At 48.3% G+C, this 13,216-nt stretch overlaps 1 protein-coding gene across 1 annotated transcript; it reads right to left on the reverse strand.

Moving 5' to 3' along the window:
• Positions 1–8,754: 8,754 nt before the first annotated feature.
• Positions 8,755–12,371, reverse strand: RMI2 (RecQ mediated genome instability 2; the record flags this gene model as incomplete). The annotated part of the gene is made up of 2 exons (XM_082670613.1): positions 8,755–8,903; positions 12,071–12,371. 2 exons carry the CDS (start codon positions 12,369–12,371, stop codon positions 8,755–8,757), a joined length of 450 nt encoding a protein of 149 aa, XP_082526739.1.
• Between the last annotated feature and the right edge of the window lie 845 nt (positions 12,372–13,216).

The following is a 13,216-nucleotide window of genomic DNA, read 5'->3' on the forward strand; positions in this document are numbered from 1 at the left end:
GGAGCACAGGCTCCGGACACGCAGGCTCAGCGGCCATGGCTCACGGGCCCAGCCGCTCCGCGGCATGTGGGATCCTCCTGCACCGGGGCACAAACTCGTGTCCCCTGCATCGGCAGGCGGACTCTCAACCACTGCGCCACCTGGGAAGCCCATCCTGTATTTTTATTTACTAAATTTGGCAACCCTATCAGTGGTACCCACCACATGTCAAGTGCTCAGTAGCTACCTGAGGCCAGTGGCTACCATAGTGGACAGCATCAAGACAAAGCACACAGGCTGTCCAAACATGGGTTGTTCACGTACCACCCCCCACTACCGTTCACTTAACATTTTCCTGTAAATGCGCTCACTTTTAAAAAAAGGAAACGGAATATCACTACCTTACGACATCATTAGCAGCAGTGCAGCACCGAGGGTGCCTCAGGACGTCCAAGAGTGCTTGTAGGTGGTCCGGCCCAGTTCCTCCCTGTTGGCTTTTTCCACCCTCTGTTTCTCCTCCTCTTCAGGGAAGCTGGGAGGTGAGTGGCCCCCTTGGTCCTGGTCCTATGGGCTCCCGAGTTCTTCATTTGTCCTTCCTCTGGCCAAGGCCCATTTCCCCTGGACGCAGGATCCCCAACCGAGGAGGCAAAGCGCTCGGCAGTCAACGAGTGCGGGGGCAGCTCTGACTTCCGCCAGGTGCCTCCAAGCTAAGAAGCTGTAGATCTGCAGCTGCTACACCTGGTTGATTATAAGACTTGCCTGGAGAGCTTTCTAATGCTTATATTTTCCTGAGCCCCACCCATGCGGATTCAAATTAAAGACGTTGGCAGACCAGTATTCATAGCAGCACTATTTACAATACAGTAGCCAAGACATGGAAGCAACCTAAATGTTCATACACAGATGAATGGAGAAAGAAGATGTGGTGTGTATATATATATATATATACGATGGAATAATACTCAACCATAAAAAGGAATGAAAGGACTTCCCTGGTGGCACAGTGGTTAAGAAGCCGCCTGCCAATGCAGGGGACATGGGTTCGAGCCCTGGTCCGGGAAGATCCCACATGCTGCGGAGCAACTAAGCCCGTGCGCCACAACTACTGAGCCTGGCTCTAGAGCCCATGAGCCACAACTACTGAAGCCCTCACGCCTAGAGCCCATGCTCTGCAACAAGAGAAGCCACTGCAATGAGAAGCCCATGCACTGCAACAAAGAGTAGGCCCCACTCGTCGCAACTAGAGAAAGCCTGTGTGCAGCAAGAAAGACCCAACGCGGCCAAAAATAAATAAAAATTTTTAAAAAAAGAATGAAATAATTCCATTTGCAGCAACATGGATGGACCTAGAGATTATCATACTAAATGAAGTAAGTCAGAAAGAGAAAGACAAATACCATATGATATCACTTATATGTGGAATCTAAAATATGACACAAATGAACTTATCCACAAAACGGAAATAGACTCACAGACACAGAGGACAAACTTGTGGTTACCAAGGGGAGGGTGGGGTGGGGGAGGGATGGATTGGGAGTTTGGGATTAGCAGGTGCAAACTATTATATATAGGATGGATAAACAACAAGGTCCTACAGGGAACTATATTCAATATCCTGTGATAAACATAACGGAAAAGAATATGAAAAAGAATATATATGTATAACTGCAGAAATTAACACGACATTGTAAATCAACTATACTTCAATTAAATAGATAAATAAAGATGTGGGTAGAGAAGAGGCTAAAAGCAGCCCAGTGGGGCTGGTAATCAGCCCTGAGGCTGCCGTGCAGGAGGCCCAGGCTGGGCGGTTCTCTGGGAAAGTCTGCAACCAGAGGCAGCGCAGTTGTACCCTGAAGACCCCAGGGCAGGGCCTGAGTCTGACTGACGTTTTAAAACAAGCACTACCTGTTTGATGAGAAGTTCTGGTTCTGCTTCTTCCTCAGTGGACACAGAATTAGGTGCTAACAGACCCTTCAGAGAAACTCCTCTCCTCGTCCTTCTTGCCCAGGTGGAAGAGAAGCTTACTTAGTATTTTGTTATTTTCAGGTGCTAGAGCCTCATTGTTTCTTCTTTCTTCTTCTTTTTCTGGCCCATAACACATCTCTGGTCCCCTTGGATCAGGGACAGAGCTAGACTGCATCCCCTCTGGGTTGCCACCCATTGTATTTTGGGAGATTAACTTGTTTCTTGGGATCCACACGTTCACAGATGGAAAGGAACTGCTCTCAGGATGAATTACGTCCAGACGCTCCCCCCACCAGACATAGATAATTTAGATAATGAGATTTGGCTGAGATGTGGGACTGAGTTGTGCTGTAAATGGGATGAGATCTTCGGGGACCTTGGGACCAGGTGAATGTATTTTGCATTTGGGATGGACGTGCATCTTTGTGGGGCAGAGGGCAGGCTGGGTAGGCTGAATGCCCTGCCCCAAAGGTGTCCATGTTCTAACCCCTGGAACCTGTAAAAATACATTACCTTTCAAGGCAAAGGGGACTTTGCAGATGTGATTGGAGATGGGGAGATTGCCCTGGTGAGCCTAATCTAATCACAGCAGTCCTTAAAAGTAGGGAAATTTCTTGGGCGGTAAGAAGGAGAGATGAGGCAGAGTGGGAGGGCAGAGAGACAACCACATGTCTTTTGTTCATGTGACTTTTCGTGTCACCGAGCCTGGAACTTCTCAGGAAGTGCTTGGTGACAGAAAGAACAGTGAAGTGAAAATGTTTTGAGCACCTGCTAAGACTGGATTCTGTAACAGCCACGTAGACAAGTTACTTCACCTCTCTGACCCCAAACCATCCCTTTTCTACAGATAACAGAAATAAGGCTCAGAGAGGTGAAGTGACTCACCCAAGGTCACCCAGTTAATAAACAGCAGGGCTGAGATTCAAAAGTGGGACCATCAGAACCCATCTGGTTGCCAAACTCTACCCACCCCATTAGGGCTTGGCGATAATGGGCGAAACTGCCGGGGTGGACAGCCTCGAAACTGCTCGTGGCCCCATTTGTTCCTTTGCTTCCTTCTGTGGCTTTTCATTCAGGTCACTGGCTGTCAGCCCGTTTCTGATGGAACGGGGCAGCTCTGCCCGGGACAGACCAGCAGAGGGTGCTAGCACCGAAGAGTAAAGACCTAACGTTCCCAGAGGATCTGACGAGTTTCTCAGAATGAAGGCCCTGGCCACTTCTCCCACGGCGAGGGACACCAACTGGCCTGAGACCCGTCTCTGCCATAGCCTACTGGCCAGATGTCCTGGGGCAAAGGGCTCCATTCCTTGGTGGCACTTTTCCCAGAGGAGGGGGAAAGCACCTCCCAGGGGCACTGACACAGAATGAAGTAACACAAGGGAAAGCTCCTAGCCCAGTCCCTGGCGTGCAACCCTTGCTTGAATTTGCATTCTTTATCAAGAGATGTTCCATGATTCTCATAGGACTATAATTTCAGATTCTGCCCAAACCACATGAATCTTTTATTTTGACTCAGCTGTCTCTCTCCTTTTCCTTTTATGTTTTTTACCAAGTCTTCCCTATTTGTACTTCAGAGGGCTCTCAAACATTCTGGCATGCACCCTCAGGCCAATTATAAACTACCAAAGAAGCTTGATTCAAAAGGCCCTCTTAGACGGCCTGTCACGGGGCTCCTGGCATTTGGAAACTCTGGAGTGCTGAGTGTAAATTCAAGAACATGGTGCCTTTCCACGTGTGTTTCCTCTGCCTTCCTACCTAAAAACCAGCCATTCACGGAACATTTACTGACTGCCGTGTGTGCTATGCATGTACGGAGACAGATAAATAAGATACAGTCACATCACCGGAGGCCCCTCCGACAGGGACAGAGATACTAACAGACATTTCAGAACAATTTATGTGTCTGTCTACAAACCGCACTGGGAAGGGGCATCTAATCCAGTTTCCATGACCCTACCACGTACCATCCACTTCACAGACTGACCTCCAAGCCCAAGGTCAGGGCTTCCCTGGTGGCGCAGTTGTTGAGAGTCCGCCTGCCGATGCAGGGGACACGGGTTCGTGCCCCGGTCCGGGAAGATCCCACATGCCGCGGAGCGGCTGGGCCCGTGAAGCCATGGCCGCTGAGCCTGCGCGTCCGGAGCCTGTGCTCCGCAACGGGAGAGGCCGCAACAGTGAGAGGCCCGCGGACTGCAAAAAAAAAAAAAAAAAAAAAAGCCCAAGGTCAGATAGGCAAGAGCAGGACCAGGACTGCTCAGGTGTGGCTAAGCCTCTCTCTCCCTCATCCTCAGCAGGCAGGGGCCCCTGAAAGTCATCCTTTGCACAGGCTCCACGATGTCTGCTAAATGTAGGTCACTATGGCCGAGGATGTGTGTTTTCCCCTCATCCTGACACACAGGCAGCTGCTCAGTGAATGTGGACCATGACCTGAGGTTTAGTAACACCAGCCTAGCCCATCTGGTGACCCAGCGGATTTCAGGGCCGTGCAGTCGCAGCTGGATCCCTGGGGTTCGAAGATGATTCTGTCCGCGGTGTGTTCCCCAGGTTCTTTGCCTTCTCACCATTAAATCACACACAACAGGCCAGGAGACAAAACACTCGACTTTTTCATGTGGCCATTCCTTCTCCTTCCTGCTTCACCTGATGCATAAGAATTTTGCGGTAAAACTTCAGCTTTACAAGAATAGGCAACAGAAAGAATTAGGGAACTCAGTGATCCAAAACTAGCTAAATGAGGGTTTTTTGTTTTTTTTTTTCTTATAATGTAAAGCAGTTCCAAGAAAAGTGAAGTCACAGCCCAGGGTGCTTATTTTCAGTTCTTAGAAAAGAGCCAATTTCAAAAGGGAAGCTTTGCAGCCAGAGCACACAGCCTGCCCTTGTCTGGTGAGGGGAGCTTGCTGATAAACCAGCTTTGATTTGGCATCAGGAAACTAAAACCCCCGCCCGAGATGCATTTTCATTGGTGATGTCAAGGAGGAAACGCTAGCCGAAACAGTGAGAGTTCTTAATATTCAGGGAAACCGCAACAGCTCAGCTAACAGCTAACATGCTGAGATGGCACACCGCCAGCTCGGAGCCACCGGGAGCCGTCGGCAGTCTGCGCGGACTGTCGGAAAAACATGGGGCACCCTCGTTTTCCCACCTCCCACACTCCTGAGGTTGTTCACTGCCCAGGCGACGATATCGGCCCAATCAGCGATTTTCAATCAGGCATTTGTTACCAGAAGTTAGGTGAGGACGAAGTGGGCAGGATATGGTTCTCAGCAGCCTGGGTCAGTCTTCTAGCAGAAGAGCAGGCGTCACATAAGGGAACCTCAGTAGGGTCGACTTCGGTGTCAAGGTCTTCGGGAGGCTACCACACACCCAGCTCAGGGGCTACTACTGGGAAACCCACACTAGTTTTGGAATAGTGTTGACCTAAGAATCCTATAATAGAGATGCCATGGACTACATCAAAATTAAATGTCAATGTAATCAAAAGCAACTGGTCAACCGTCCCAGCCAGAAGGAGCCTAAGGAGACAAGATGACTCCATGTCATAGGGTGTCCTGGATGGGATCCTGGAACAGAAGAAGGACATTAGGAAAAACACTAAGGGAATCTGAATAAAGGATAGAGTTTGGTTAATAACATCTCAGTGTTGGTTCACTAATTGTAACCAATGTGTCATATTCATGTAAGATGTTAATAAAGGAAACAGGGTGCAGGTGTATGGGAACTCTTTGTATTGTCTTTGCAATTTTTCTGTGGATCTAAAGCTATTCTAAAAGTATATAGGGAATTCCCTGGCAGTCCAGTGGTTAGGACTCTGCACTTTCACTGCCGAGGGCCCAGGTTCAATTCCTGGTCGGGGAACTAAGATCCCACAAGCCGTGTGGTGTGGCCAAAAACAAGAAAAAAGTAAAAATAATAAAAATATATAAAATTTTAAAGAGGCAACTAATGGATGTGAGTAGGAACTTACTGCTCTTCCCAGCAACAATCATTTGGGGCCTACCATGTGCCAGACACATGTAAAAGTGATTTACACACACCTTCACAACAGTGCTGTGAGCTCGGTATAATCTACATTTTATAGATAAGGCGACTAAAGCACAGAGAAGGTAGGTAACTTGCTCTCAGTCACACAGCAAGTTTAATGACAAATGAAGGGCTTGGGTTTACACACCCCTTCACAACAGTGCTGTGAGCTCAGTATAATCTACATTTTATAGATAAGGAGACTAAAGCACAGAGAAGGTAGGTAACTTGCTCTCAGTCACACAGCAAGTTTAATGACAAATGAAGGGCTTGGGGGCTTCCCTGGTGGCGCAGTGGTTAAGAATCCACCTGCCAATGCAGGGGACATAGGTTCGAGCCCTGGTCTGGGAAGATCCCACATGCCGCGGAGCAACTAAGCTCGTGTGCCACAACTACTGAGCCTGCTCTCTAAGCCCACGAGCCACAACTACTGAGCCCATGCGCCTAGAGCCTGTGTTCCACAATGATAAGCCACTGCAATGAGAAGTCTGTGCACTGCAACGAAGAGTAGACCCCGCTCGCTGCAACTAGAGAAAGCCCACATGCAGCAACAAAGACCCAACGCAGCCAAAAATAAATTTATTATAAAAACAAAAAAACAGTGCACACTTTCCAATTTCCCCACCTTTAAAAGAAAATGCTAGAGTTTAAAACTATGGCACATCCAAAACACTGACAACATCAAATGTTGGTGAGGCTGCAGAACAAGAACTCCGTACACTGCTGATGGGACAGCAAAATGGTGCAGCCACGTTGGAAGATAGCGCTACAGATTGAATATGTCCCCTCCAAAGTGCTATAGACTGAATATGTATTCTCCCTAACCCAAATTCATACGTTGAAACCTAGCCCCCAGTGTAATGGTATAGAGGTGGGGCCTTTGGGAGGTGAACGGGATCAGTGCCCTTACAGGAGACCCCAGGGAGCAACCTTGCCCCCTGGTACCATGTGAGGACACAGTGAGAGGACAGCCACCTGTGAAACAGGAAGCAGCACCTTGACTTTGGCCTCCAGAACTTTGAAAAGTAAATGTCGGATGTTTTTAAGCCCCAGCTCTATGGTGTTTAGTTATGGCAGTCTGAGACAGTCTGGCCGTTTCTCACAAGGCTAGACACAGGCTGACCGTGTAACCAACAATCACGCTCCCAGGCATTTACCCTGGTATGTTGAAAACCTATGTCCACACAAAATCTGCACACGAGTGTTTACAACAGCCCTATTAATAATTGCCAAAAACTGGAATCAAGCAGATGTCCTTCAATAAGTGAATGGATAAACAAACTAGGGTACATCCATCCAGTGGAGGATTAGGATAAAAAGAAATGAGCTATCAAGCTACAAAACTACATGGAGGAACCTTAAATGCATATTGCTAACTGAAAGAAGCTGGTCTGAAAAGGCTATAGACTGTGTGATTCCAACTCTATAACATCCTGGAAAAGGCAAACTATGGAGACAGTAGAAAAATCAGTGGTTGCCAGTGGTTACGGTGGAGGGAAGGATGATTAGGTGGAGCACAGAGGACTTTTAGGGCAACAAAACTATTCTGTATGATACTGTAACAGTGGATACGCGATATTATGCCTATTGTACGTCACAAAGCATGACCCCTAAGTAAACAATGGACTTTAATTAATAATAACGTATCAATGCTGGCTCATCGATTTTAACAAAGGTACCACACCAGTGCAAGATGTTAATAACAGGGGAAACTGAGGGAGGGCACGTAAAGGTCATCTCTATAGGTTCTGATCTTTTTTGTTTTTCTAGAAATCTAAGCCGCCTAAAAAATAAAATCTATTTTAAAAAATACGGCATAGAAAACAATTTACTAGTGGTAGAGATAAATAATCCAGCAAAACTCCATAGCAATGAGGAACATAACCCGACCCCCTTGATATTTACAGCAAAGTGAAGGTTGTGTAAGAAGTGAAGAGCTGCCACCCAACACTGAACACAATCACAACAGAAGGACATTCCCTACCAAAAACAACATAAAGACTCTAACCAGGAGGCTGCCTCCTCACAGCATCTCACCAAAAGTTATGAGGCAGAAGTTTAGTTCATGCCTGGAAGTTGTTCTTAGTCTTGATTTTTAGTTTCAACAAGAAATTCTGAAAGTGTTTCAACAGCCCTAAGTGAAGGAAGAAGGGCAGACATCGTCGTCCGCATCTGCAGGGAATGGACCTTACACATTTAGGGCTGAGTGGTGTCTGAAGCAGAAAGAGGGCTGTGTCTTTGAGAGGCCCCAGTGCCTGCAGTTAGAAAATGCCGTTTGACTTGCAAACTGGATACGGAGCTGTTGATGGAGAAGACTGCCGAGCCATGAGGTCATTCCTTTTTTATGCAGCCTCTTTTCCTGCCCATAACCACACACTTTACTCTCTTCTGACAATGACTGAGGTTCAAATTCTGCCTCGTAAAGTAGGGTTGCAGTGGTAATGGAAAAAGTATCATCACTTGTAAAACTTGGAAAATGCAACATGAGATTTCTGTGTGCTTTAGAGAGAGAGAATTAACACACATAAAGCAAAAAAAAAAAGGAGAGGAAAAAGAGAACAAAACATCTGCTTTTCATCAGCAAACAGTCATAGCAAGGGGCAGCAGGGGCTGAGTTCACTGGAGTGTCCCAGCATTTAGAAATCCTACATCCAGACTCCTCGAAGCAAAGCTCTCTGATAAACTTTTGAGAAATACATATTGAGTGATGTCCATGAAATCCATACGGTATAAGAACCTAAGTTGTTTCTGAATTTCGGTTGTTTTTATCGACGTTTCCAACATCCTCTAAGGAATATTCCTGTGTAAATCTTCCACTTCCAGCTCCCACATGCTTTCATGGAGGGGATTATCAGAAAGATCTGTCATCTTCACAGCCTGCAGGCATGGCTCCGGTTTGCAGGCCTGAACCACTCCCATCACCATCACATACTTTCCTAGAAGAAGAAAAGCTCAGTGGTAAAGTTCACATTGATAGAGAAGATAAAAACAAAACAGACACCTGAAGTCCTTGAGAGGGCTTAAATTTATCAGGGAGGCAAACTGGAGACAAAAAAAAAGCAGAGAGTAGATACCAAAGTGCCAAGGCAGCTAGTGGTCAAAATACATATATTGCCAACAAATTCCGCATTTAACCTGGAGAATGACATTTGTATCTTCTTTGGTTTCTGGTTTTAAAATGCTAAAACAGGGACTTCCCTGGTGGCGCAGTGGACAGGACTCCGCACTTCCAGTGCAGGGGACCCGGGTTCGATCCCTGGTCAGGGAACTAGATCCCACATGCATAACACAACTAAGAGTTCACGTGCCCCAACTAAGGAGCCAGTGAGCCGCAACTAAGACCCCACACAACCAAATAAACAAATATTAAAATAAAATAAAATGCTAAAACAAAATCACAGCACACTGCATAAAGCTATCACGCCCAAAGAGTGGAAGAGTCTCTCACATCAGAGGAAGAGTTGTAATTAGACAGACTGCTCTAAGGCGGGGCCTGAAAACCCGAGCTTTTCTCTTCTCCCTGTTCCTTGCTCCATGCCAGAGCCTGTGACTGGTCTCTGTGCACAGGACTGGTCCCCCTTCTGCAAAGACAACCCCTGACAGCCCCAAAGCAAATCCAATTTTCCCTTTATGTTGCCAAAAGAGCTGGGCAGGTGGTAGCACCCCCATGCCACCGTTATTGCAACTGCCTGGGACCAATGCCTGCCACCTCCTGCCGCCAGCTGGGCATACACAAGCAAATCAACAAGAGGGCAGGCTGCCATCACAAGGATCTAGTGACATATTAACCACGACGCTATTCCCATTCCCTTGGGGAAGTGGCTCTCCTTGAAAGCAAAAATGGCCAGTCTTAACCACACAAAACTCAACTGTGTAAAAAACCCCAAACACAGCAGGAAGAGCAGGCACGTCGCCAGCCCCCACTGAGTGCCCCTGCGACGCTGCTTTAATCACACTGCTTCCAACATCAGGACTGGGTTTGTACTCGGGCCTGGGGCTCTGACTGAAGGAAGCCAGGCAGGCTGACACCTTACCCTCTGGTCTATCAGCTCCTGGCACGGCGTACTAAGGTTTCCCTGAGCCCATCCCTACATTCTACCTGAGCAAGTAACGTGGGGTTCCTCAGCGACAGAGGCTCATTCTGAAAATACACTTGTCATACCCTCTGAATGGGCCTAAAAAGCTGGTGGAGATGGAGCCCTCAGAAAATGACTGAAGACCCTGGAAAGGAAGAACAAGCCCACAGACAGGCCCAACAGGCGAGGTAAATACGGAATCCACATACTCAAAACCTACATACACCAAGGCGTATAACACAACTATATGGGTGAACTCAAAGGCCTGAGCTCTTTCCTCCCGAGAACAGACCACCTGGTTACTAGTCTGGTTCATTCTACCCACACTCTCTCCCCCAGCCAGAGTCTCTCTCCACTGTCTCTCCTTCTCCTTCCCCATCACGCCCCTCCCTTCTATCAGGCCTTCACCCCGACCATACAGGCCTGGATCAGTTGTCCCTCTTCTGCGCCCACGACATCACTTTGTGTTTCAGTGGCCTGCTTACTCTTCAGGCTCCCTACCTGAAGCCAGTGTCAGACTTGTCAATCAAGCCCTGGTATTAATTAGCAAGAGGAAATGGTACGGCCCAGGACACAGGCCAGTAGGTAAGTCAGATGGGTTCACCAACGTGCAATGCCCACTCAGGTACCTACTGGTGCCAACCTTATGCCAGGGCTGGGGCCAGACATGGGAGACAGCCCCAGCTTGCCTTCAAAGAGCATTGCCTGGGGACCAGCACACCAAACGGCTCGTGCTACATGCTACGCCAAGGGTGGCAAACTTTTTCTGTAAAGGGCCAGATACTAAATATTTCAGGCTTTGAGGCCATCGCGTCTCTGTTGCAACTATTCAGATCTGTAGCTGTAATGGGAAAACAGCCCTAGACAATACCTAAATGACGGTGCTCCAATAAAACTTTACTTATGGACACGGATATTTGAATTTCATATATTGATACTTTTCCCATGTCATGAAATCTTCTTCTGTTTTTTTTTAACCATTTGAAAACATTTTTAGCTCATGGGCCGTGCAAAAACAGGTGGCAGCCTGTAGTTTGCCGATCTTGTGCTAGACTAACATTGCAATGGAGGGCAGACAGAGAGGGAGGCTGAAGGATGGCGCCAGGGTGGGGTGACAAGCGTGCAGGAGCACTGCCTAGTAAAAAAACATCGGTCACTATGGCCTAGGAGCTGTGGTAAGGACATTTTTAAAATGTATTGAATCCACACAACAGGCAGGAATTATTGGTCCCTTTGGTAAGGGGTCCAGAAAGGTTAAGAAAAGTGCTCCTGGGAGCTCAGCCGGAAAGGGCCAGGGCCAGAAAAAGTTCAACCCAATACTGAGAATGGTTGTCAGAAAGACACAGAGCCCGCCCTGCCATAGTCTGGCCCAGTGGTTCTCAAAGTGTGGCCCCCAGGCCACCGGCACCAGCAGCACCTGGAAGCTGGTTAGAAATGCAAATTCTCAGCCCCGCCCAGACAACAGACTCAAACTCTGAGGGTGGTGCCCAGCCGTCAGTTTTAACAAGCCCTCAGGGTGAGTCTGATGCATGCTCGAATTTGCGCACCACTGGTTTAAAAGGAAACAGTAGTGAACTACAGCCTAAGACAGTCCCACGAAGGAGGGGTACAGCAGGGCTCCTCATTCCTGGGAACTGGGGAGAGCTTCCCAAAGGAAGGTACATTTGAGTAGAGTCGTTAGGGATGAACCAAGTTCCCCACTATGATATTTTCCAAAACTTGATAGGGAGAAAAAAAATCACCCGTGGGGAAGGGACTCTGTTAACAAATACACATGCTGGGGGGTCCCTCCCCCGGAGACTCCAGCCGGGAGGGCTGGTGGAGTCCTCGGAAACTATTTTTTGAATGGGCTGCAGGTGATGCTTATCATCAGAACTGCTTGGGTGGCGCTTGGCTGGGGAGGGGAGGGAAGAAAGGGTATCGAGGCGGGGAACCAGCACCGCAAACACCGGGAGGTGGGACGGCCAGGCCCCGCCCCCGGGCGGTACAAACCCAGGGTCAGCCGCGGTGTCGACTCCGGCTGTTACCTGGGACGAGGCAGGGCCGCCCGCGCGGCACCCGCTCCAGGCCGCAAACCGAGAAGGCCCCGCTCGGGTCCCGCAGCCGCGCCTCGCCGCCGCCCGCCGCCAGCACCGTGCCCTGCATCCATACGGCCGTCAGCTCCAGCGGCCCACGGCCCGCCGCCTCCCGCGACAGCCGCCACGCGCCCGGGCAGCCCTCCGCGTCGCGCCGCAGCTGCTCCGCCAGAACCTTGAGCGGCGGCGACCGCGGCAGCCTCACAGACGTGGGGCACCCGCCGGGCGAGGAGGCAGTGGGCGCCGCCGCCATTCTGCCCCGCCTCCTCTTTCCCGCCAACCTTGATGAGCGGCGAGACCCGGTCCGCAGCCACCAATCAGGGCGCGCTGGCGGAGCCGGCCAGTGGTCGGCGTTGGGAGGCGGGGCCGCCGGACAGAGCGGCCCCACTCCCACCCCAGGAGTGCGCAGGCGTACGTAAAGAAAATAACCGACCCGCAAGCTAGGAATGGATGAAATGAATTAAAAGAGAAAAAATAAATGGAGGGAGGTACAGAACTCCCTGTTTCCAGGCACCTCAAAATTTGGCGTGCACGCAAATCATCTGGAGAATGTGAGTATTCATCTTTATATCGCCTTGCCTAGTACGGTTCTCTGAGGCTAACAAATAACGTGCAAATACTGAAATGGATTGTAGCAATGGTGAGCCTATGTTTATTGGGAGTTATCAAGAATCGAGTCGAGAGATAAGGCTGTAAAGGGGACAGGAACAGCTAGTAAAATTGCCCTTTCTTTTATTACTATTTTTATTTATTATATTTTAATAACAAAATAATTTAAAAGTTAATAAGATATATTACTGTATTTTTCACAAAAGGAATGAATGTTCATTGTAGAAAATTTAGAAAAGGAAATCTAGAATAAGAAAAGAATTGTAAAAATCACTCAGAGATATCTACCCACTATTGGTGTATTAGCATTCAGATTTTAAAATATATACATGTGTATATATATTTTTATACACAAATATTGTTTTGTATATTACTTTCACTTAATAATAAACATCTTTCCATATCAACAAATATCCCTCTGCTTCCTCTTGAATGACTGCGTTAAGATTCTATTTGTCTCATCACCTACCTAACCAATATCCTAGAGGT

This window comes from Grampus griseus (assembly GCF_964374135.1).
Source record: "Grampus griseus genome assembly, chromosome: 14".
Lineage (NCBI taxonomy): Eukaryota > Metazoa > Chordata > Mammalia > Artiodactyla > Delphinidae > Grampus > Grampus griseus.